This window comes from Mastacembelus armatus, chromosome 8 (assembly GCF_900324485.2).
Source record: "Mastacembelus armatus chromosome 8, fMasArm1.2, whole genome shotgun sequence".
NCBI lineage: Eukaryota > Metazoa > Chordata > Actinopteri > Synbranchiformes > Mastacembelidae > Mastacembelus > Mastacembelus armatus.
In genome coordinates this window covers 4,049,788-4,073,605 of record NC_046640.1, presented here as the reverse complement: position 1 = coordinate 4,073,605, position 23,818 = coordinate 4,049,788, and the positions used below count along the sequence as shown (strand labels likewise).

At 42.6% G+C, this 23,818-nt stretch overlaps 1 protein-coding gene across 1 annotated transcript; it reads left to right on the top strand.

The window, feature by feature from the left end:
- The first annotated feature begins 257 nt into the window (after positions 1-257).
- Positions 258-20,563, top strand: col1a1a (collagen, type I, alpha 1a). The gene is made up of 49 exons (XM_026324969.2): positions 258-518; positions 2,605-2,796; positions 3,127-3,149; positions 3,509-3,544; positions 4,802-4,894; positions 6,381-6,449; positions 6,549-6,593; positions 7,570-7,623; positions 7,708-7,761; positions 7,869-7,922; positions 8,013-8,066; positions 8,160-8,213; positions 8,753-8,797; positions 8,911-8,964; positions 9,057-9,101; positions 9,489-9,542; positions 10,393-10,491; positions 10,675-10,719; positions 10,863-10,961; positions 11,120-11,173; positions 11,262-11,369; positions 11,877-11,930; positions 12,058-12,156; positions 12,255-12,308; positions 12,402-12,500; positions 12,637-12,690; positions 12,786-12,839; positions 13,004-13,111; positions 13,230-13,274; positions 13,373-13,471; positions 13,655-13,762; positions 14,030-14,191; positions 14,286-14,339; positions 14,458-14,565; positions 14,697-14,750; positions 14,891-14,944; positions 15,047-15,208; positions 15,444-15,551; positions 15,853-15,960; positions 16,066-16,119; positions 16,377-16,484; positions 16,648-16,701; positions 16,787-16,894; positions 16,988-17,041; positions 17,155-17,262; positions 17,366-17,645; positions 17,848-18,038; positions 18,375-18,617; positions 18,926-20,563. Exons 1-49 carry the CDS (start codon positions 437-439, stop codon positions 19,070-19,072), a joined length of 4,344 nt encoding a protein of 1,447 aa, XP_026180754.1. The 5' UTR covers positions 258-436; the 3' UTR covers positions 19,073-20,563.
- The last annotated feature ends 3,255 nt before the right edge of the window (positions 20,564-23,818 follow it).

The window sequence follows — 23,818 nt, the reverse complement described above, 5'->3', positions numbered from 1 at the left end:
GGATCAGGTTTCCTCCTGCTCAGCCCCCCACCCCTTCTTTCTCTGATCCAAACTCCAACCCTTGGAATTATGGAAGGAGGGACCTGTTGTTTTTTTTCCTTCTTCTTTCCTTCTTCTGTTTTTTTTTTTCTCTTTGAAGGAGTGGTCAATTCTTGTCTTCCCTAAACGTGAGCAGCAGCAGCGGGGTAATGAGGGTGCGTCCCCAGTCAGTCCAGTCCCCAGCACCTCCCTGTTCTTCAGGCTCCCATATAAAAATCCTGGTGGAAAGTGAATGTAGGCAGTAGGGAGTTTTCTGCTGGGGTCAGGAGGACTGTGAACAGAGAAGCGGACCCTGCCCCAAACACCCGTGTATGAGTGGAGTGTAGCAGAAAGACAACACCCCCAACTTTTTTCCTCTCTTGCCTCAAAGAGTCTACATGTCTAGTGGCATCTAGACATGTTCAGCTTTGTGGATTTGCGGCTAGCACTGCTGCTCAGTGCAGCAGTGCTCCTGGTCAGAGCGCAGGGCGAGGACGACCGTAAGTTTCATCACTTTACTGGAGATTCTCAACCCTTTTTTAAAACTGGTTTTTGAAAGTGGATTTTCTCTACATGGGTGGACGGCTGCTGAGACCTAGACAGAGAAGAGAACAAAGGAAAATGTTTGAAGTAGAAATAAGAACCTTGATGGTTGCTGCACCTTTGTCTCCACATAGGTAGATAGATATCTAGCGAGAGAATGCAGGTTGTAGCTTAGACAGTACAGTGTATACATGCATTGGGCATCTTAAGAAGGCCTCGCTCTCTTCCTCTCCTTGTGTTTGTCTATGTCCCCCCCCCCCCCCCCTCTTCTTCATGCATGCAGAGCGAGTTGCTGCAGGTTTTCAGTATTCTCAGAAAAAAAAGCCTAAACCTCCCTCTATCACTTTAACACCCTTGACTAAGCTGCCTCTGGCTTTACAAAAGTTAGTCTCATCTTAAAAAGCTGGTAATCTCAAAGGTAGTTGTGGATGTAAAACTAGCAGGAGAAAACTGGCCTTTTGCATAGTGTCAGCAGCAAAGAGTGCTGGACTCCAGCAGAGACAAGTCGCATAGAGAAAGCTTCTCACAGGCCTGACTGATGTGCCAGCGTATTTCACTGCCTGAGGCCAAGTGCTGAGTTGGCCAGGTGAGCAAAAGAGAGTGTGAAAGAGACATTGGAAGAAAGAGAGGAAGAAGAGAGAGAGAGACAGGGAGAGTGGGAGGTGTGCAGGCATAGTCTTGTCTGCTGGAATAATCTGACCTCTAGAGCCTGAACAATCTCATACTTTATGCTCTGTAATAGAGCACACAAAAGACCAGATGTATTTACACACTTGCTGTTTGGTGAACCAAAGGCCTCTGTTGGTGTTTAGCTACAAACTATTTCCTAGTGTAAGGAGACAAAGAAATTCTTGCAGCAATGGAAACAAGAACCACGGAGCTGAAGTTCTATTTTCCAGATGTTCCTCTGGAAAGAACTCAGCTGTCTGCCTGCTTGCCTGTCTGTCTGGAGCAGATGTGGTTTGACCCTCTGAACGGGCTTACAGCGCCACACACAGGCTTCTTTCTATACTTGCAGACACATCTGGCCGCACATCTCCCCCACACATCATCCTTCCCCCTCCTCTTCTTCTTTCCACTTCTTTTTTTCCCCCTGTAATTACAAACAGATGCAGAGTGTTTCCACCAGCTGCTGCCAAACCGACAGTCTGCAGCACTGATGCTTTTCGATCTGAGCTCAGCACTTTGGCACGCTGGGAAATTTATAAGCCGTAAAAGGAGCCCCAGTTTGGCCTTAAGTTTTGCTGAGAAATCCACAGCAACAAACGTGGTGGAGGTCATGTCGAAAAATGTCACTTTGTGTTAAAGCAGGGAAGGGATCGCTTTTTATTGCTCCTAAGGGAAATTATGTATCACTAGGATCCAGTTTTCTCCATGCATAAACAACGTAAAGATGTGATCTGCATCCAGAAGCAGCACTCCGGTGCCTTCTCTGTCACCTCAGCCTGTCCTCTTTGTGATCTGGCCTTTGTGAGGCCCCAGTTCCTGTCCATACCTTTCCAGCATTGACTCCTACAGCCTGTTTTTATGTTTCTGCTGTAACCATTTCCTTTGTTTGTGGTCATAGCTTTTCATGTCAGTATATTAATTACTTTTAATATTTTTCAAAGTGAAGTAGCCTACCCCTAAAGCTAAACGTACTTTGCGAAACACATATACAGGACAGAAAAATATACAAAATGATGCATTATTAATATATCAAATATCAAACTTTTCTTTTTATTTATTTTATTTTAATTGTTTCAGGAAAGCTAATTCGTTAAAATGCCATTAAGATGAAACCTGAACATGTATATTTTGTTTTGTATAGGCTACTGATAATTAGATTATATCACATACAATTGCATTTCTGTCTATTGTTCATTTGTTTGATTTTAATAATTCTTTAATATTTTTTTTTTGTCCTGTTTACGTTTTTAATATTTTAATAATTGTCAGCAGTCATTTGTTAAGTTTGATATAGTTGCTTGTGTTTACGTGAATGTGTTCAGTATGACGCCTGTGTGTGTTCAGTATGTCACCTGTGTGTGTCGCCCCCCTCAGGCACGGGCGGGAGCTGTACCATGGACGGCCAGGTGTTTGCGGACCGGGATGTATGGAAGCCGGAGCCATGTCAGATCTGCGTGTGTGACAGCGGCACTGTGATGTGCGATGAGGTCATCTGCGAGGATATAACAGACTGCCCCAACCCCGTCATCCCCCACGACGAGTGCTGCCCCATTTGCCCCGACGACGGTATTCCTACCTTTCTTGATTGCATACTTTCTGCACTATTTTTTCGCAAATTATACCGCCGACCTGATTTCGCTTCTTTTCGTATTTTTAATTTTTATTTTCTCCTGACACACAGTCCCTCACACATCAGGCTGCATTTCAAACCCAACACAATTATTTTCCTACAGAGACCCAAACTTCCCTCTTGTACTAAATGTTGTCCAGATTTCAGGATCAGAGGACTTCAATTTTATGTTTGGAGTTTCTCATCTATTAGCAAAGTCTTTTCTTAGATCCATGTGGTGTTTTGGGGCTTATAATCTAACTGTGTCACCTTTCCTGTGTCTGCAGGCTTCCAAGGGGGACAGGTTAAGGTAAATGTTGATTATTGTATTAACCACTGATTATTAGAGTAATTGATCTAAAAATATCCATCCATTATCTATACCCACTATTCCTGAAAAATATACATATACATCTAATTAAGACATAGTAATTGAAATACTGACAACTAAACCAATAACTGAAGACATAAAAATCAGTAATAATTATTCTTCCTAACTTTGTAAGTGTTGTTTGTTGGTCTAACAGAGTAGATACGATTACTTGATTGATCATTATTAATAAATAATCATTTTAGTTTTTCAGATACATAATTGACCATAAGAATTCTATTCAAACATATAAGTTTTATCATACATTGACACACTGACACACTTTTGTTTAACCACAGGGACCCAAGGGAGAGCGTGGACCCAAGGGAGACAGGGTAGGTTCACAATCTCCATGATTCACTTTTGGGTCTCTTGAATTCTGGTGACACAAAATCCATGTGGTGCATTTAAGGTCTGGCATTTTGTGAGAGTATGTCAAAGTAAAAGCAGATCTACTGACAAAATGTGATGTGTTTTCACTGTATTTTAATGTCAAAACTCAGCACAAAGTGAAGAATGAAAAGTGACAGTTATCGATGGACTACTTTGTAAACTGTACAAATGGCACCAGGCTTACTGCCAATGTGTCATCATTTAGCATAATTTTATGCTAAATGTATCTCTTGTTTTCATTTTTGTGTCATTTTGAAGCAATAAGGTACATTAAAGCAAATATTTTCATTAACTCAGAGCAGTGAAATGCTCTGTGACTGAAAACATACTGCATCCAAATTGAAACCTGCAGACTGAGGGTGAAGTTGTTTGGAGAACCATGGAAAATAGAGATTTGTTTTATTTCATGAAAGGCTAGAATATATTAAATAAACATTATTATGTAAATAGTTTATGTGTTTTAGGAATTGAAGTATAAAGTCCTAATTTTCAAAGAAAAAAATCTAAAGAAATCCATTCTCAAAAGTTAAAAATGGCTTTTTTTCTGCTGGGCTTGGTATTGCTTTTGCAGTAATGACTCCACATATATCAAAACTGATGGTATCTCTGATTCATTTTAACTGGGATTTGATCATCTAATTTTTTGTGTTGCCTAATGGGATCTTGATCAGCCAGCTGTCATCTTTTAACAGCTGATACTTTCGGACTCATTCTTAGGATTAACTACCCTATAGATGTTAGTGATGGTGGTTGTTATTATATATGATTAGGAGTTTTTAGTAATGATTAGTATAAATGTTATTTAGAATGTAGAAGTTACTATGATCATTTATTTACTATATCAGAAATGGAAACTACTATTCGAGGGTTCTTACCCAGCACTGTATCCTGATGTCACATGTCGCATGACTATTATCAGTCATTTCCTGGTGGGTCACACAGTTAGTATCACTGGGGAGTAAATTTCATGTCTCTCAGGTTCATGCTGCTTTCCTGACTGTAAGGGACACCTGAACCTGTCAAGACACACATAGAACATTAAACATTATACAAACTGATCTGTTCTGATGATGTAACCAGTCATATTATTTAAGACTGAACAAATCCAAAAGAGGATGTTGAAGTTTTCTCTCTTTGTGTTATTCCTTCTCTTGTGCCTGATTCCTACTTTTCTTTCTCTCTCTTTCCCCCAACCGTAGGGTCTTCCTGGTCCTCCTGGTAATGATGGTATCCCTGGCCAGCCTGGACTGCCTGGACCTCCCGGCCCCCCTGGACCTCCCGGCCTTGGTGGAGTAAGTTGCTTTTTGATTTTTTTTTTAATTTTTCTATTTCACCAATATAGGTCCAAATGTAGGTCACCAATATAGGTCGACACTAGCCAGTTAATCACAAACAGGGCCATAAACACCTAACTCAATTATGCAGCACATTTATTAGACAGAATTGTGACAGAATTATGTTAGCCTTCAAACATCAATAACTATCACTTTTTCTGTGATGGATAAGTTAAAATGCACAATAACATTCAGGTTTGTTCTACTTGGCTTCCCTGTGCACATATCCCACTACCCATAATTCCTTGTGTTTCCTATAGTTTATTAAATTGTATCCTCTGACTGCCTCTGACTTGCAAGTTGGCTCTCAGTCTGGGTTCAAAAGGTCAATAGTTAATTTATTGTCAGTGGTAAATGGTTCAGATGAGGAAGGATGGGAGACAGAAAGTTGTTGAATGTTTGTTTGATCCATTGGTTGATTCATGTAGTTTATAAATTTATAAATTTTATTTTCATTAATATCACAATCTAATGTTTTATTTATGAGTCTATAATTCAATTTATAATTGACTCCAAATTATCATGCTTTGACTCTCATTTTTAACTAGTTTTTCATTTGCTCATGCTAAGCTAACATGACATATTAGATTTTGACATGTATGTAATGCTAGCTTTGAATGGTAGAACTTTACCATTAACCTAAATGCTAACTCATCGTGTTTTATTCTAAATTAGCTTGCTTCAGTTTACAATACTAAATATTCCTAAATTAATGTATGACTGAAACATTTTTATGTCGAACTGACCTCAGTCCAGATGTATATTCTCACAGATCTAGCATTAGCTTAGAATCACCTCAGAGAAAATACTCACATCATTTGTGTCACACGGTGGCGTTTGTGGTCAGATGACATCAGTAGCATCCTAATGATTCTTACAGCACCACAGTAAGGTCAAAGGTCAGACGATGCTCAATGGAACTGTCTGCTCAGACAATCACTGAAATACTCTATCATCGACAAAACTGATAGAAAGAACATGATTTTGACATGATCAGATTTGGATATTTAGAACTGTTGGAAACCAGCTAGAGCAAACCGGAGTACACAGTTATATCTGATAATGTTTCCTTGAGGTTGCTTCAGCATGAATCTTAATTTTCAGGATTTGCTTGAGAAATAATTTAGACTGCTTCGTGGCTGGAATGACCCAAAACCTAGTGGATGAATTTTTGAAATATATATGCCTCTGTGTGCATGGTAGGTAATAGAAAGATTGCAGAGAAATTAATCTTATAATAAAATTATAATGTGTGACATGTAATTAGTATAAACCTTTTGTAAAACAACACAGAAAAAGCAATTTATTTGCATTATGTAACGTTTAAACTTAAACATTTTTATATTCTATATAATGTAAATGATGCATTTTATTTATTTGTTTAAGTTATTACAGTACAAATGCTATTTCCCTTTGGCTAACATGTCCATATCTGTTTTTTTAGAACTTCTCCCCTCAGATGTCTGGTGGCTATGACGAGAAATCTACTAGCATGCCTGTGCCTGGACCCATGGTAGAAACACATACAGACACACACACACACATGCACTTTACTGATTTCCTGTAAATTATAATGATTCAATGTCTGACCAAGCCTCTATTTGATTAACAGGGCCCAACGGGACCCCGTGGACCCCCTGGACCTCCTGGTTCTAGTGTACGTACACAACTTTGTCCTTCCTCAGCTGAGAATATTTCAAATCTAAAGTTGTCATGGAGGAGAAGAGGAGTGACATTACGCATACCTCATATGTCATCATTACATCACGATGACATCATACGCGAATTACTATGACACCACCATGACATTACTACCCTCTCCCCAGCACCCAGTTGGTGTGGTAGTGTCAAACTCTCACACATTTATTTCTTTCACTGCAATGGAGTTCATTGTCTACTGAAAAATATATAACTATCTTCTTGTCAATTATATTTATCTGCATCAGAAGCAATATTTGTACATTTTTGTCAAAAGGTATGAAACAGTACTATCCTAATGAACAAACTTACAGCACATTTAGTCAAGGATGCAAAGGAAGTTTTAAAAGTGACACCACTTAATGCAGAGTGGATGTGGAGAATAAACACAAATGTCTAGTGAATAGGTTCACACAAATCCTTAACAATAATGTGAAGCTAAGTAATGTAGCCGTGTGCGTGTTTCAGTTTTGACCAAAATACCAGTGTAACATTACCAGTATTCAACATGCTTCTCACTAAAATATGGATTAGCAGTACCAGGAAGGATGTTAAACCAATGGGATAGCTTTTAGTTTTTGAAATTAACTAGTATTCAATAAAGTCCACAAAGCTTCCTAAGGCTGGATTGAATCTAGACACTTATGTTGCAAGCTAGTGCAGATGTGCATGAATGCAATTGAAACCAGCCAGAACTCTCTTCAAATATACACAAATGATTCCCATAACAAGCCACTGAAGGCAAGTCCTACCATATAAAGAGAGAATATGTCATTCTGCTATTCTCATCAACACTACAATTATTTTATTACTGTACACCTAACATATACTTGCAGTATAAATTTCCAGTTAGAAGTGGCTAATATTTGCCTGTGTACAATATAACAATAGCAAGAAACCAACACGCCGATGTGTTTTTGTGTCTCCCCCAACAGGGACCTCAGGGATTCTCTGGTCCCCCTGGTGAGCCTGGAGAGGCTGGACCTGCTGTGAGTAATAAGATCATGGGAACAAATAGATACTAACTTTGAAACCAACCAATGACCTTACCTTGTGTGGGTCTTTCTCTACAGGGTGCCATGGGTCCCCGTGGCCCCCCTGGCCCCCCTGGAAAGAATGGAGAGGATGTAAGTCTATTGTATCTGCTCATAATAACCAGCCTTATCTCAGTTCAGATTTAAGGGATGGCTTTATGCTTCCATTCATCCCTTCATGCTACCTCTCTTTAACTCAGGGTGAGTCTGGCAAACCCGGTCGCGGCGGTGAGCGTGGACCTCCTGGCCCTCAAGTAAGTAGCCGTGGAAACATAATATTAGTGATGTAATGTGAAAACAAAAACAAAGCTGTGACAATAAAATTGTCTTCCTGTCTTATGTAGGGAGCTCGTGGTTTCCCAGGAACCCCTGGTCTGCCTGGCATCAAGGGACACAGAGTAAGTCAGAACTTGCATCAACTTGTTCAACCAACTTCAAATCAGCAAAATCTGTTGACTGTGGACTTAATTTCTGTATGTCCGTCTTTTTAGGGATTCAGTGGTCTGGATGGTGCTAAGGGAGACAGTGGCCCTGCTGGACCCAAGGTGACTGTTCATTTATGTTATCTTGCTTTTCCACACTTTGTCTCACTGTAGAAAACTGTTTATTTTGAACAGCCAACTAGTTCAGTAATAATATAGCAGAAGCAACAGGAATCAGTTGTAGCAGTAATAAAAGCATTAAAGACACAATTAGCAGCAATAGTAATGTAGTAGTAGCTGAAACAGTGCTGTTAATAGTAATGCTAATAATAGTAACAGAAAGTTTGTAGTAGACGTGCTAGTGATCAATAAGATTTTTTGGTTTTTAACTATTACACTGCCATAACATTATGGTAATCCCAAGAGACAGTTTTAAAAAGAATGGCCAGAACTGAAGCTGCTGATGTCAAATTATCCTAATGTCTAGTCCCTAAAGCTTGTGTTTACGTAGTCCACCCTCCCACAATGCAGAGATTACATTACTAGCACACTTTGTCATACAAAAATTCAGTTAGAATTGTGTACTAGTCTTTAACCCTAACAAAGAAATACTGAAAAACGATGCAATCATCTCATCTGCCTGTGTATTCATGTGTGTTTAGGGAGAGGCTGGAGCCCCTGGTGAGAATGGAACCCCTGGCGCTATGGTGAGCAATACAAGCATCCCTTCTCTGCTATGTGGTGGTCCTCTTGGATTTTCACTATCTTCTACCTGAAGCCAATATGAAGAGTTGACAGATGCTATCTTTGTCTATTTTAGGGACCTCGTGGTTTGCCTGGCGAGAGAGGCCGTCCTGGTGCCTCTGGAGCTGCTGTGAGTCCACACATATACATACATACAACCGTTGCAATCAATCAGTCAGTCAACAAGCACATCAATCAACCATATCTGTCTGTGTGTTGCAGGGAGCTCGTGGTAACGATGGTGCTGCTGGTGCTGCAGGACCACCTGTAAGTCTCTTGTTCAGTTAATCTTCATTTGTTGTCAGAACCTCAGACCACCCAATGAATTTCAGATTTTTTTGGAACTCTGGTCTTACTGTTTTTTAATGTATAAAATTAAAAATATAATAAATCTATGTTACTAACTGTGCAGTATCTGTACTGTTTCTGTGGAAGGACATAGGCATCATTTAAAACACATAAAAATAAATAATGATTAATAATTTAACTAAAGTTTTTTTGTTTATTTTCTAATTGCTGTAAATACAAATACAAATGCAATTTGTTCTTTTGAGACGCAGCCATAAAAAGTTTGGATATTGCTCTGGCATAAAATCTGGCAAACCAAAATCCTGGGCACTAGGTGAATGTTTTTTGCTTATCTTTCTTTCTCAGGGTCCCACCGGCCCCGCTGGACCTCCTGGATTCCCTGGTGGCCCTGGAGCCAAGGTACAACTACGCCTAATATGATATCCACCCATAATTTCCAAGATCCTCTATTTTTAATGTCCTTCATCTTCCTTAATATTCCAAAATATCCCATTTCCTCTTCCTTCCTCTCTTCTTCTCTTTCCCTCTCTATCCATATATGTTGTAGGGGTCATTAGAAAGGGACTGACCTACCTTTGCAATGTGCTAATGCATTCTCCTTATAAATCAAAGTTGATAACGGGCAACTTTAAATAAAATTTTGACCTTCAAGCCAAGAGGAGTCACACAGAGCAGGGGTCATCCTAGTTACATTTTACATGTAGACTCTAAGTAGGGTGTAGCCATATTGTATTCCCACTGGAAAAGTTAAAAAATGAAGTATGTTCAGACATGCCAGGATGGCCACTTGATATTTGAGGGTGCTGTTGACAGACGCTATAGTCAAACACTGCAAAGCAGCTAAATGCTTACAGATATAAAAATTATATAAAAACTTTATGAAAAATATTGGCTTTGTCTTTGGTTAATTGACCATAACTTTACAAAATCTTAGTGTAATAAACTTTCACTGGAAAAGTATGAATTTCTTTTGTATAAAGGATAGTAGATTTTAAAAGTACTTATGTAGTTGTTGTAGTATTGTATAGGTATAGGGAGCTTTTCTTTAGGCTGAGATTTATGCTATAATAAGAGACTTAGAGAGACTTACCACAATGGCTTTTTAACAGTTTTTGAATCCCAAAACAACCCTTGGTAATCCTTTTGCCTTTTTCTTTTCATGTTTGCCCTGTCTGCCAGTCTTCTACCGTGATGGATAATATTTTTGCTGTCCACTCTAAGTCCTGTTATTTGTTTCCCTTCTTATCAGGGTGACGCTGGACCTCAGGGTGCCCGTGGACCCGAGGGTCCTGCTGGAATCCGTGGTGAGCCAGGAAACCCTGGTCCTGCTGGCGCTGCTGGACCTGCTGTAAGCACTAACAGTAATCCCCTGTAACAAACTATGGCAAACCTAAACAAGAAGAAAATGGGTCACAGAAGAACCATTTGTGGGCCTCTTTGCTATGCCTTTATGATTAATGCCTTGGCATTTAAAAAGAAATTTTGGCCTCTAGATCGTTAATGAAGCTTCTTCCCTTCTTTCTCCTCTCAGGGAAACCCCGGAACTGATGGAGCCCCTGGAGCTAAGGGAACCCCTGTGAGTACCTGTCCAAACAAATTTATTTTATATACATGTCACAGTTGAAGGTTTGAATTCCAAGGCTTTAGTTACAGTCACAACACATACTCATTATAGTACTGCCAGTATGTGATGGTGCTGTTGTGCGCTGCCCCCTGCAGGGTGCTGCTGGAGTGGCTGGAGCTCCCGGTTTCCCTGGACCCCGTGGACCCCCAGGACCTCAGGGTGCTGCTGGCGCACCTGGACCCAAGGGTAACACTGTGAGTAAAGCTCACCCAGTAGGCCAAGGCAAAAAAAAAAAAGCCCTTTTCATAAATCTGGACATTGCTCCAACTGACGACAGCCCACTTATTAATTATTGGTCATTTCGTTTTGAGTGTTGGTTGTTTATGTTTGCATATTTCCTTGTTCCCCCCAGGGTGAGGTTGGTGCCCCAGGAGGGAAGGGAGAGCCTGGTGCCAAGGGAGAGGCTGTAAGTTGATACCCACAGACAACATGGAGCTCTTTATCTATGTAGACAAATTGGGTCTCTTATATTGTCCATGTTTGTGTTTCTTCAGGGTGTTCCAGGAGTTCAGGGAGCCCCAGGACCCCATGGTGAGGAGGGCAAGAGAGGAGCCAGAGGAGAGCCTGGTGCTGCAGGAGCCCGAGGAGCCCCTGGAGAGCGAGTATGTTTCTCACAAATTTAAACTTGATAGCACTATATAGTGTGATATTTTTAATGGCTTCACGTCTCCATATAGAATTCTATTTAATTCAGACTTAACCTAATTTGTATTTAAGGGAACTAACAGCTAACTGACCTTGTCTACTTGGAATCCACACCCTAGATAGGCAAAGGTGTAGCACAGGCTACAGATAAAGCAGACAACTTTCTGCTTTATTGTAAACACACTCTTTGATGTCCCGAGGGCCAGAAGATGTATAACTTTAAATGGAAACAGTGCTAATGTTTCCATTTGCAGAAACTGTTAAAGTTTAACACATCTCATCTGAATACTGTGTTGCATGACCCAGTGATAAATATGTATATATGTAGCTGCATCCTAAGTCTTTTGATAATGACCAGTGTCTCATATCTGCAGTGGAAATCTTTCGGTCATTTCTGTTTATGTAAAACAGTTCTTGGCTTTTGCTTGTAGAGATAAACAGTATGTGTTTCATTCTCTCTACAGGGTGCCCCTGGTGGTCGTGGTTTCCCTGGTTCTGATGGTCCTGCTGGACCCAAAGTGAGTAAAACATACAAACTACAGGCATGAAGATTACAGATTGGTTGCAATTTAACACATTTTTGTCATTCTGCTGCTCTTTCCTGTCTGCCTCCTTTCTCTTTCTCCCTCTTCCTGGCCATTATAGGGTGCCACTGGCGAGCGTGGTGCCCCAGGTGTTGTTGGACCTAAAGGTGCCACTGGTGAGCCTGGCCGCACTGGTGAACCTGGTCTGCCCGGAGCTAAGGTGAGATAACCTACTGTCTGTCAAATAATTGTCAACTACATCATTTATTCACTGCCAAGTGCTCCTCTGACCTCTGACATATGACATATGACCTGTAGGGTATGACAGGCAGCCCTGGCAGCCCTGGACCTGATGGCAAGACTGGACCTGCTGTAAGTTAATTAAAATATATGCCATCTTAATCTCATCAAAACCAATATATTTGTGTTTATGCGAATTAATCCTTCATTAATACTCTTTACCAGGGAACTACTGGACAAGATGGGCGCCCAGGACCCCCTGGTCCAGTTGGAGCTAGAGGCCAGCCTGGAGTCATGGGATTCCCCGGACCCAAGGGAGCCGCCGTGAGTAATGCATCTGAGTTGTTGCACAGTATCACTGATCAGATGTTAACAAATATGTCAGCCAGCAAGTTAATGAAAACCACTGTAGGTTATTAAAAAAGGTCTCCTAACATTGCTTCTCTCCTCCTGTCTGTAGGGTGAGGGTGGAAAGCCTGGTGAGAGAGGCGTAATGGGACCTACTGGCCCGGCTGTAAGTTGTAAATGCTGTGCAACTTTTTGAATGTTCATTGTTAGGTATAGAAGCTAGAACCTGTGTATCTCTAAGCTTGACATCTTTCTCCCCAGGGTGCCCCTGGAAAAGATGGTGAAGTTGGTCCTCAGGGGCCTTCTGGACCTGCAGTAAGTAAAAAACACAAACTACATACACACCCCCATTACTACTCAGCTCAGTGGCAGAACCTGTGGTAAGCCTGAGGCCTCTCTGTACAAAACACTACATAACATGGTGCATTATTTCTGTTTTTTCAGATTGCTCTAATAATCTTTCCCTTGCTCATCATTAGGGTCCTGCTGGTGAGAGAGGTGAGCAGGGACCTGGTGGATCTCCAGGATTCCAGGGTCTTCCTGGTCCCCAGGGTGCTGTTGGTGAGTCTGGCAAGCCCGGAGAACAGGTATTAATTGAGATATATTTGACCTACATACTAATCACATTTTCACTTTCAAAACAAATTATACTTTCTTCTGAATACCTGAACATGCATTTCCTCTTTAATTACTTTGCGAATCTAGGGTGCACCCGGTGAGGCTGGAGCCCCAGGACCTGCTGGAGCTAGAGTTAGTCACACATCATAACCTAATATCACCCAATTTATAGGCAATCCAGATACCCATAAATCCTGATTATACCACTTCTGCACTTAATATACCCTCAGGGTGATAGAGGATTCCCTGGTGAGCGTGGTGCACCTGGACCAGTTGGACCTGCTGGTGCCCGTGGATCCCCTGGCGCTTCTGGAAACGAAGGTGCTAAGGTAAACCTTGGCAGACTTGGAAAGCAAGGAATCTTTGGAGTTCTTATTGATTTGTTGTGTGACCATAAGTAGAGACATGTTAGCATATTATATTATTTTGATTTCTTTCTTCTCTTTGTCCCGCTTCTTTGTCCCCCTTCTTCCCATTTTGATCTCCTTCTCTTCCACTGTCCTCTTCTTCAGGGAGATGCTGGAGCCCCTGGCACTCCTGGAGCTCAGGGTCCTCCTGGACTGCAGGGAATGCCTGGTGAGCGCGGTTCTGGTGGTCTTCCAGGGCTGAGGGGAGACAGAGTGAGTCACCACAGCACAGTATCCCTAGCACTTGTAATAATTCCAGAATCCAGAATCAGGTATACTTGTCACTGCTGATACACACTAGTGCACTTGTAACAAAAATATGGATCAGGCCTTCCACTATGATGAGTCTGACCACTTTATAGATATCACCATCACTGTTACAGTAGCTCCTTCGTAGTTTCACGTCACAACAGTAATTATGACGATGATATAGGATTACCCCATGTAAAACAAAGTCCCCCTCTCCATCTAAAAACCCAGGGTGACCAAGGACCTAAGGGTGCTGATGGAGCTCCTGGAAAGGATGGACCCCGTGGTTTGACAGGACCAATTGGACTTCCTGGACCTGCTGGACCCACTGGAGATAAGGGAGAGTCTGGTGGCCCTGGACCTGTCGGACCTGCTGGAGCCCGTGGACCACCTGTAATCACCTCTCTGATGCTTAAACACCCATTTCTGTAGTTGCTTGACTCTTCAATCTTGAAATCCGTGGCTGACACATTTTCCTCTTTCTCAGGGTGAGCGTGGAGAATCTGGACCACCTGGACCTGCTGGATTTGCTGGGCCTCCTGTAAGTCATTTTCCACATAAATGTCTTGGCTTCTTGTTCTTAATTTTCCTAGAAGCTTGAACAAAAACCTTACTGAGAAATCATCTGACTGTCTCTAAACACCATCATTCCAACACAGGGTGCTGATGGACAGCCTGGTGCTAAGGGGGAGCCTGGAGATAATGGTGCTAAGGGAGATGCTGGTCCACCTGGCCCTGCTGGACCCACTGGTGCCCCTGGACCTCAGGTTTGTAAAGTCATATATTCACACACAATCACAGTATAAAAACATTATGAGTGAACATTACAAATATCTAAGGCTATATTGCCCGCTACTGGTTCTCTCCCATGTTGAATGACGGTGTTGTGTTCTTTCAGGGTATCGTTGGTAACACTGGCCCTAAGGGAGCCCGGGGACCTGCCGGACCTCCTGTAAGCTGCAGTTTTTTCCTTTACTCTGTCCTTCTCTTTCACTATTAGTTTGACATTATTGCAAGTGTGCCTGACCTCTGCTTCGGTCCTGGACCAGAAATACTTCCTCTGTCAACGAAGAGTTCTGTCTGTCCTCCTAGGGTGCTACTGGATTCCCTGGTGCTGCTGGTAGAGTCGGACCTCCTGGCCCCTCTGTAAGTATATTTCTAATCTTATTAGAGCTTCTTGTTCCTCTGACAGGGCTCAAAGTCCAGGAGAGTTTTTGATAGTGATGTATTTACCTTTTCACAACACAGGGCAACTCTGGACCTCCCGGACCCCCTGGACCATCTGGCAAGGAGGGACCCAAAGGAAATCGTGGTGAGACTGGACCTGCTGGTCGCCCTGGTGAGATAGGTGCTGCTGGACCCCCAGGACCTGCTGGAGAGAAGGGTAGCCCTGGTGCTGATGGTGCCCCTGTAAGTTTTCTTTACCACGAAACCTTCTGAACAGATATTAGTACTACTGGAATGAGCCACTTTCACTTTCATGCACACACCCTGATTTGATACGAAATTAAGTTCTTAAGTAGTAAGTAGTAGAATTAAGCCTTCACATTGTCATTACAGGCAGGTTTAGGTGTTGGCTGTCAGTTTGGTTACTCTGCAACTTGAAGTAACCAAATTCTTCTTGTCTCTCTGTTGCCTCTTGCAGGGTAGTGCTGGTATCCCTGGACCTCAGGGTATTTCTGGACAGCGTGGTATTGTTGGTCTGCCTGGACAGAGGGGAGAGAGAGGTTTCCCTGGCCTGCCTGGACCTTCTGTAAGTTCCTCTTGTTACTCTCCAAACTTTAGTTTACAAAACTAAAACTGCATGGCCTCTTTGAGAGAATCAGGACAGTAAACCCAGATGTCTTTAACCAGAAATTTTAGAACTAAACATGATTCCTAAACCAGAAATAATGACAAGGAAATTGCAAATGGGAGAAGGCACGAATATCAAATGCACTCCTTTTAAAGTCACCACTTAATAATAATGGATAAAAACATCTCTGAGCAAGCCTAGGTACTGGAAGTGTTCAGTTAGAAAAGAACTGCAAATAGACTATCTATGTCACCCACAGGGAGAGCCCGGAAAGCAGGGATCTCCTGGCCCTGGTGGTGAGCGTGGACCTCCTGGACCCATGGGTCCTCCTGGACTAGCTGGAGCCCCTGGAGAGCCTGGACGTGAGGTGTGAAGAAACCGTCACAAAATATATAGAATAAAAAGGCTCTCTGTCTGTCTCTTCTACATATTCATGTAGACAAATATAACCTGCTGTGTATTTTTGTTTCAGGGAACCCCTGGTAATGAAGGATCAGCTGGTCGTGATGGAGCTGCCGGACCAAAGGTGAGTTCATCAATAATTGACCAGTGACAACCGGCTCATTTTGAATGAGATCTGTTGATTTAGCTAGTTATGTCTCCAAATGGAGACCTTTGTCTTTTGATGCTATCAATTTTAAATCAGATATTTGACAAGAGGTATTTGCTTTTGTTTTGAGTATTTTTCATTATGGCAGACCTCTCAATTGCCTGTACAGGATATGGTAACAAATATGAAGACTAAAGCTGGTGGTATAAAGTCATTTTGTTTTTGCAATCTAGGGAGAGCGTGGAGAGAGTGGCCCTGCTGGAGCCCCTGGTGCCCCTGGACCCCCTGGTGCCCCTGGACCCGTTGGACCCGCTGGCAAGAATGGTGACCGTGGAGAGACTGTGAGTGACAAATCCATGCTCATTTTACAGTATAAATACATATATATATGTATATATACATTCAAATGTGTACATATCGGTTTTAGGTATGCTGTAGACAAGTGCAAAGATTGTGTTTGACAGTGATCTGCCTCCACATGAAACGGAATCTTTTATATTTTAGGGACCTGCTGGCCCTGCTGGTCCTGCTGGCCCTGCTGGACCTCGTGGCTCTGCTGTGAGTAACATCAGCACCATAATTAGACCACCACAATGACCACTACAATAGATGACATGGCTTTCTTTATTTTTATTTCTAACAGGGAGCTCTTGGTCTTCGTGGAGACAAGGGAGAGACTGGAGAGGCTGGAGAAAGAGGCATGAAGGGACACAGAGGATTCACTGGCATGCAGGGACCTCCAGGACCTGCTGTATGTTACTTTACACTTAAGCTTACATATTTCATATACAAACAATGCATACTGCACCAGTGTAATTCCTAATTATATTTTATTTACTCATAGGGACCTTCTGGAGAGCAAGGACCCGCTGGTGCTGCTGGACCAGCTGGACCTAGAGTAAGTTTAAACACCATATAATCTTGACTTACTTAGAGCAGTTTAAAACTTTTCATGTTAGGTAATGTTTTGAAATTCATTCAGTTTAAAGTTTTCCTCTCTGCTGTTTGCAGGGCCCTGGTGGAGCTGCAGGTTCTCCTGGTAAAGACGGTATGAGTGGTCTGCCTGGACCCACTGGACCTCCTGGACCTCGTGGACGTTCTGGAGAGTTGGGCCCTGCTGTAAGTCCAATGAACGAGTCCCCAACTATTCATTCATTCATCTTTAGTTGTAATGAGCCAACCAACATCTTCCCTTCCTTCTCTTTCTCTTCCTCTCTGTCAGGGTCCTCCTGGACCTCCTGGACCTCCTGGAGCACCTGGTGCCCCTGGTGGTGGATTCGAGCTTGGCTTCATTAGCCAGCCTCAGGAGAAGGCTCCCGATCCCTTCCGCATGTTCCGTGCTGATGATGCTAATGTTCTCCGTGACCGTGACCTGGAGGTGGACAGCACTTTGAAGAGTCTGAGCCAGCAGATTGAACAGATTCGCAGCCCTGATGGAACCCGCAAAAACCCTGCCAGAACATGTCGTGACCTAAAGATGTGCCACCCTGATTGGAAGAGTGGTGAGTCCACAATGAAGGCTTGTGTGCTGGTGACATAAGTGTACTGCCTACAAGAGGAAGTAGAATGAGTGGTTACTGGTAGATATAGGACAACTTTAAGGCAGCTGTCAGCTTTAGGAATGGGGAATCTTTCTGGAAGAGAGATTGCAGGCTGTAATTCCAGTATTCTGATTGTTTCCTCTCTGAACTCCTTGTTCTTCAGGCGAGTACTGGATTGACCCTGACCAGGGCTGCACTCAGGATGCTATCAAGGTCTACTGCAACATGGAGACTGGTGAGACCTGTGTATCCCCAACTCAGCGTGATGTTGCCAAGAAGAACTGGTATATCAGCAAGAACATGAAGGAGAAGAAGCATGTCTGGTTTGGAGAGACTATGAACGACGGCTTCCAGGTAAACCAGCTCAACCTCTTCAATCTGAGCACATTCCCGTTACAGTTCCCATCATTTTTACCTGTCTCCTTATGTTATTTCTCTTTCTCTGTTCTCCATCCTCTCACTTTCAGTCACAAACTTCACCCCCCACTTTGGTCTCGTATTTAGTTTGAGTGTCTAAATCCATCTCTCCATGCCTTCTTCCACCTCACTTTCCATCTAAGTTCCACCTTTCCATCATTTTTTCTTAATTCCACTTCTCCTCACACCTCTCAATTTCCCCCTTCACCTTTTTTAATTCCCCTGCCCTCACAGTTGCAGAAAGTAATTCCAACATTTCTGTTTGCTACACAGTTTGAGTATGGCAGCGAGGGCTCTCTGCCAGATGATGTCAACATTCAGCTGACCTTCCTGCGCCTGATGTCCACCGAGGCATCCCAGAACATCACCTACCACTGCAAGAACAGTGTTGCATACATGGACGCTGCTGCTGGTAACCTCAAGAAAGCCCTGCTGCTCCAGGGATCCAACGAGATTGAGATCAGAGCCGAGGGCAACAGCCGCTTCACCTACAGTGTCCTGGAGGATGGATGCACGGTGAGGAATGCTTAGCTAATACTCTCATCCTGACCTCAATGACAGCTGAATTAAAGGAATTAGACACTATCAGATGTCACATTTGAGTCTGCATGTACTTTTATGGCACTAAGTTGTTTTGCAAAAAATAGCAACAACATAAAGGAGTACATATTTTAGATGCATGCTAGCTGCTGTAACTAGTCTTGCAGTGTGTGTGCTTTAAATAAAAGTCCAGGCAAAATGTGAGAATTTCTGAAATCTCCAGTTTTAACTATGCAGTGACTATTTTGAACCTTGACTCTAATGCTCCTTTCTTTATCTTCCAGTCACACACCGGTACGTGGGGCAAGACAGTCATTGACTACAAGACATCGAAAACATCTCGCCTGCCCATCATTGATATCGCTCCTATGGACGTTGGTGCTCCAGACCAAGAGTTTGGCCTTGAAGTTGGACCCGTCTGTTTCTTGTAAAAAGAGAAATCTGGACTTGAAATTGTTGTTGTGTGTGTGTGTGTGTTTTATTTTTTCTAGCAGTCATCTCTCTCTAAAAAAAACCCCACTAAAACATTCTTCTAATGCCAATATTCTGAAAAATCTGCCCCCTCGCTCCTGATTCTACAAGTTTCCATTTGGCCGTTGCTCTGATGGTCCACTTTGCCTAAAACCTGCACTTCAACAAGATGGCGACGATGTGGCAATGTCTGCGTTGTCGTGTTTGGGACCACTACCTTTTTTGTTTCTGACTCTTTTTTTATTTGTTTTTTTTTTTTACCATCACCAACACCATGGATCCTGCAGAGAAGACATTTTGTTTCACTGACAACAAGAAAATAATATATGCTTCTGTAAAGTGTAAAAGATTTACTTCCCCTCTTCATCCAGCCAAACCAGGCCTCTCTGGAGTTTACAGAACCCAACTGAAACACACAGGTGACTTTTGTATTTTTATACACCACTGCAGTGAGAGGAATGAAAGGACAGTCCCAACAGACAGAACCCAAATGCTTTGTACCACGTTTCAGGTGTTGATGAATAAACGGTGAAACTGACAGCCATGTTTGTCTCTGTTGTTCTGCCCCCGCACTCCCACTCCACCTGCCCCAGACAAGGCTGACAGCTCCTTTGTCCTCATCCGCTGATTTTGTAGCTGATATGATTTGTTTGTTATTGTGGTTGCTGTCTTGTTTGTTCCTTTTTGTTTCTCCCATTTGAACCGACATTAAAACCACCAGCAGAGAAATTTCGGTTTAAACCTCTTTTTTGAATAGAAAATGCTAGGCTACCTCAGAAAAGTAAGGAATTCCAGCTGTAAAAAAAAAAGAAAGCGCCTGGTGTTTTTGAAGTGAAGCCTGCAATTGTTGTGGCAGTCAGTGGGGTAGTCAAGGTTTGCTGACACTTTAGCAGAAGCAGAAACAGCTATAACTGAAAGGTGCTATTCTTTCTTTAAGGTCTCCTGGCCGTCCAGTATGGCTACACTGTTCTTTAGTGTAGAGGTCACTCTGGCATGGTAGGACCTTCTTGGTGCTAAAAATTAAACCATAGCTTTTACTTATGGTGTCCAGAATAAGACTTTCCAGCCTAGGTAGTGCTGGCAGCCAAAGATCAGCTCTGTTTCTGAGTTTAAGTAAAAAGTGGATCCACATTTCTTCATTTTGGTTTTGTTTTCAACTTCCCTTCCACCTTACTGTTATCCAAATTCTTCTCCTCCCTTTCATCTACACATCTGTTGTCGTTTGTTTGTTGTTATCTTGTGCAAAAGGTAACTTTTACAAAAATTGGAAATTTTAAAATTGCACAGCAGAAAGAGAGCCAAAAAGAGTTTGTGAGAGAAGGCAGACAGACACAGCCATGGGGGAAAACACCACAAGGATCTGTACCTATTTTGTAAATGTATAATAATTTGAGATGTTTTTAATTATTTTGAATGCTGAAATAAAGCATGTTAAGTGGTCTAACATTGAATCCTGCCTAATTCCCTGACTGACTTACAGACTGCCCCCACTCCCAGGACTTGAATTGAAACAGCTTTTTGCCTATTTTCTACCAGTACAGTAATTGTATGAGGATACAAGATTAAAGAATAATCTCAGAAATGTTTTTTTTCTGTCTTTTATTTAATCTATACCTCTCATAATTCCCAACAAGTTATTCTGTTATTCCATCTTATTCCAGCCCCCCCCCCCCCACCTGCCTTTTTTTTTTGTTGTTGTTTTTTTTTTGCTAAAAACAACAATTTGAGGGCGCATCATGACGTTTTGTTCCTGACAGTTTTTTCAGTGATCAGTCTTAGTTTTGCTTCCACCTGTGGGTTGACACCAACCCGTACAATAACAGTAGCTCCTTAACTGGGCAGCATGGTCTACATCTAAGTCAGAAAAAAGGAGTAACTGGCCTACCTCTCACCTGGTGGAGACTCCTTGTTGTTAGCAAGCATTCCCAAAGCGATGGTGATATTTCTCCCAGGCTTTTAAATCCAATATGAAAATTAAGATTTAAAATATCGAACATCCACCATGGAAACACATATGCTGTTCCAGTAATCCCACACTGATGATATTTGTGCATACCGCGTTGTTCTACAAACTTCTTCAATCCAACAGTAATCCAGTGTTTCTACAGAAAGGCAAGCCATCTGCACTGTTCAAACGGCAGAACTGAGGGGGCTGCAGGGTGGACCTGCTCTTGGCTCAGCCTGTTGGCATCAGCTTGGCCTCACAAAAACATTGATTGTCCACCTTGAAGGAGGCAGCTACCCAGGATAGGTTTGCACTCCCAGTGGGAATCTGGATTATTTCCACAAGAATTCAGGTCTTTATTTGAGGCCTGGGCAGAGGAATGCTGGCCTCTCTGGTTTCAGATACAGAAGAGGCTCTGTTTTCAGAGAGGAAACCCCCCTGCAAGCAACTGGGACTTTACAGAGAGGGTAAACATTAGAGGGATGATGATGAGGTGAGGCCAGGTAGGAGCAAATAAAAAAGGAAGATGGTGATGTACAGAATTAAAATTACAGAATTATAAATAAGAAAACACATCTTATACTTATCCCATTGGGCCGTTTTTGTCTGGATTTTAAGATATCTGAGTGTTACTTGAAAAATCAACACTTTCTTTGACAGTTTCTTTAGTATTTGATATTGTAGTGAAAAATGTCATACAGTGTTATGTGTTTTATGCAAAGAAACAAAGACATTTTGCACAAGTGAAATATCTTAACTATTTAATGGGTTGTCATGAAACTTTGACAAGACATTTGCTTTGCCTAAATTGGTAATCCTGCTGACACCGGTGAATCCAAAGTCCTATCTATCAGTACTTTGGACTAAGCACAAAGGATAGATATGTCTACTGGACAAATTCAAATTGTTTTTAGAGCCATACAACTAGCATGGCTAAAAAAAACTTTTAAAACTTTTTAAAATTTGAGTTGAATAATGCTTTTACATGCATGTTATCACAGACTCCATCACAGACTATATAAACTTTTGCTTCGAAAACACTGTACCCTCCCGGATGGTACAGTCCTGAAGGAGAGCTTTGAGATCAGGGAACAAGGAGGACCTGAGGACTTTACAGAAGGAGCTGAGGAGGAAGATCAAACAGAGGAAGGCCAGTTTTAGGAGGAAGATGGTGGAGCAGCTGCAGCAACAGAACATCTGTGGGGTGTGACGGAGCTCAAAGACCATCTCAGGCTTCAAAGCACCTCACGCCCAAGCTGAGGGGGACCTGCAGTGGGTTAACGATCTAAATCTGCATTCCTTAGGTTTGATCAATCACCCTCTCTTCCCCCCATGCAGCTGCAGCCTTCCCCCTGACACCTGCACAATGCCCCACTCCCTCAGCCTTTCACACCTGTGGCCCATCTCATCACCCCACCACTTCACAGCTCCATAGACTCACCGACCCCCCAGCACACAGCCCCCCTACTGAGGAGGATCAAAGCTAGACCAGAGCTGGACCAGATCGCCTTACCTCCAGGCTTCCTAAGTCCTGCGCAGATGAACTGTGTGGAATTATGGAGCATGTCTTCAATCTGGTACCACAGCTCTGGAAAACTTCCTGTGTAGTACCAGTGCCTAAGATACCACACGCTAAAGACCTCCACGGCTTCAGGCTGGTGGCTGTCACGTCCCATCTGATGAGGACACTGGAGAGTTTGGTCCTGGGTCCTGGATCCTGGACTACCTCACAAACCGGCCCCAGTTTGTGAGAGCCCTGGACTGTGTGTCTGACATCTTGACCTGCAGTGTGGGGGCTCCCCAGTGGACCGGTCTGGCCCCCTTCCTCTTCACCCTCTACACTTCGGACTTCAGACACAACACAGACAGCTGTGTTCTGCAGAAGTTTTCTGACAACTCTGCGTTTGTCAGGCTCATCATTGACGACGATGACGCAGAGTAAACAGGACTAACGCAGGACTTCATGAACTGGTGTCAGTAGAACCACCCCCTCATCAACGTCCTGTGGGCTCAGTGAGGAAGGTGGGGACAGAAGGGTCCTGGCTAAACTAACCTCTATGCTGGAGTCTCACCCCTGCAGGATGCCCTCTCTGCCCTGGAGAGCAGTGTTGGAGCTATTTGTGTTTATTGTTTAGTTTAGTTCATTTGGTACAGGTGTGCCGGTGAATTGATAAGTAGGTCAAAGTGGGAGGGTCTGCAGGGACCGAGGGCACATGGTTTTTTACCAGGAACAGAGAGGATGCATGCACGTTTATCGTCTGTAAGCTTGCTGATCGATGTGTAAATAAATCATCACGAAATTGTATCTCTTGGTATGAACATTCATTCATTTTTTTTGACCTGCGTAAACCTGAGTTTGACGGTCCTCAGTGGCCATTTGAACAAACTATACGTGGACAATTTGCTTAAGGATGAATGGCTACAACAAGCAGTTTCAGTGACAGACTGACCCACCCTTGCTGTGTGGCAAGGCAAGGCAAGGCAAGTTTATTTATATAGCACAATTCATACACAGAGTAATTCAAAGTGCTTTACAGAAATAAAAGACACGTATAAAAGTACATAGGCAAGAATCAAAATAAGAAACAGCAAATAGTGAAATTAAAATTAAAGGAAACTGGGTGCAGATACTGTCAGTGGTCATATGGTACACTCAGTTATATCTATCTATTAAACCTGTTAACACAAACCAGTTAACCAGACTTCAAGCCTGTCTAACTGACATAAAGGCCTGGATGACCAGTAACCTTTTACTTTTAAA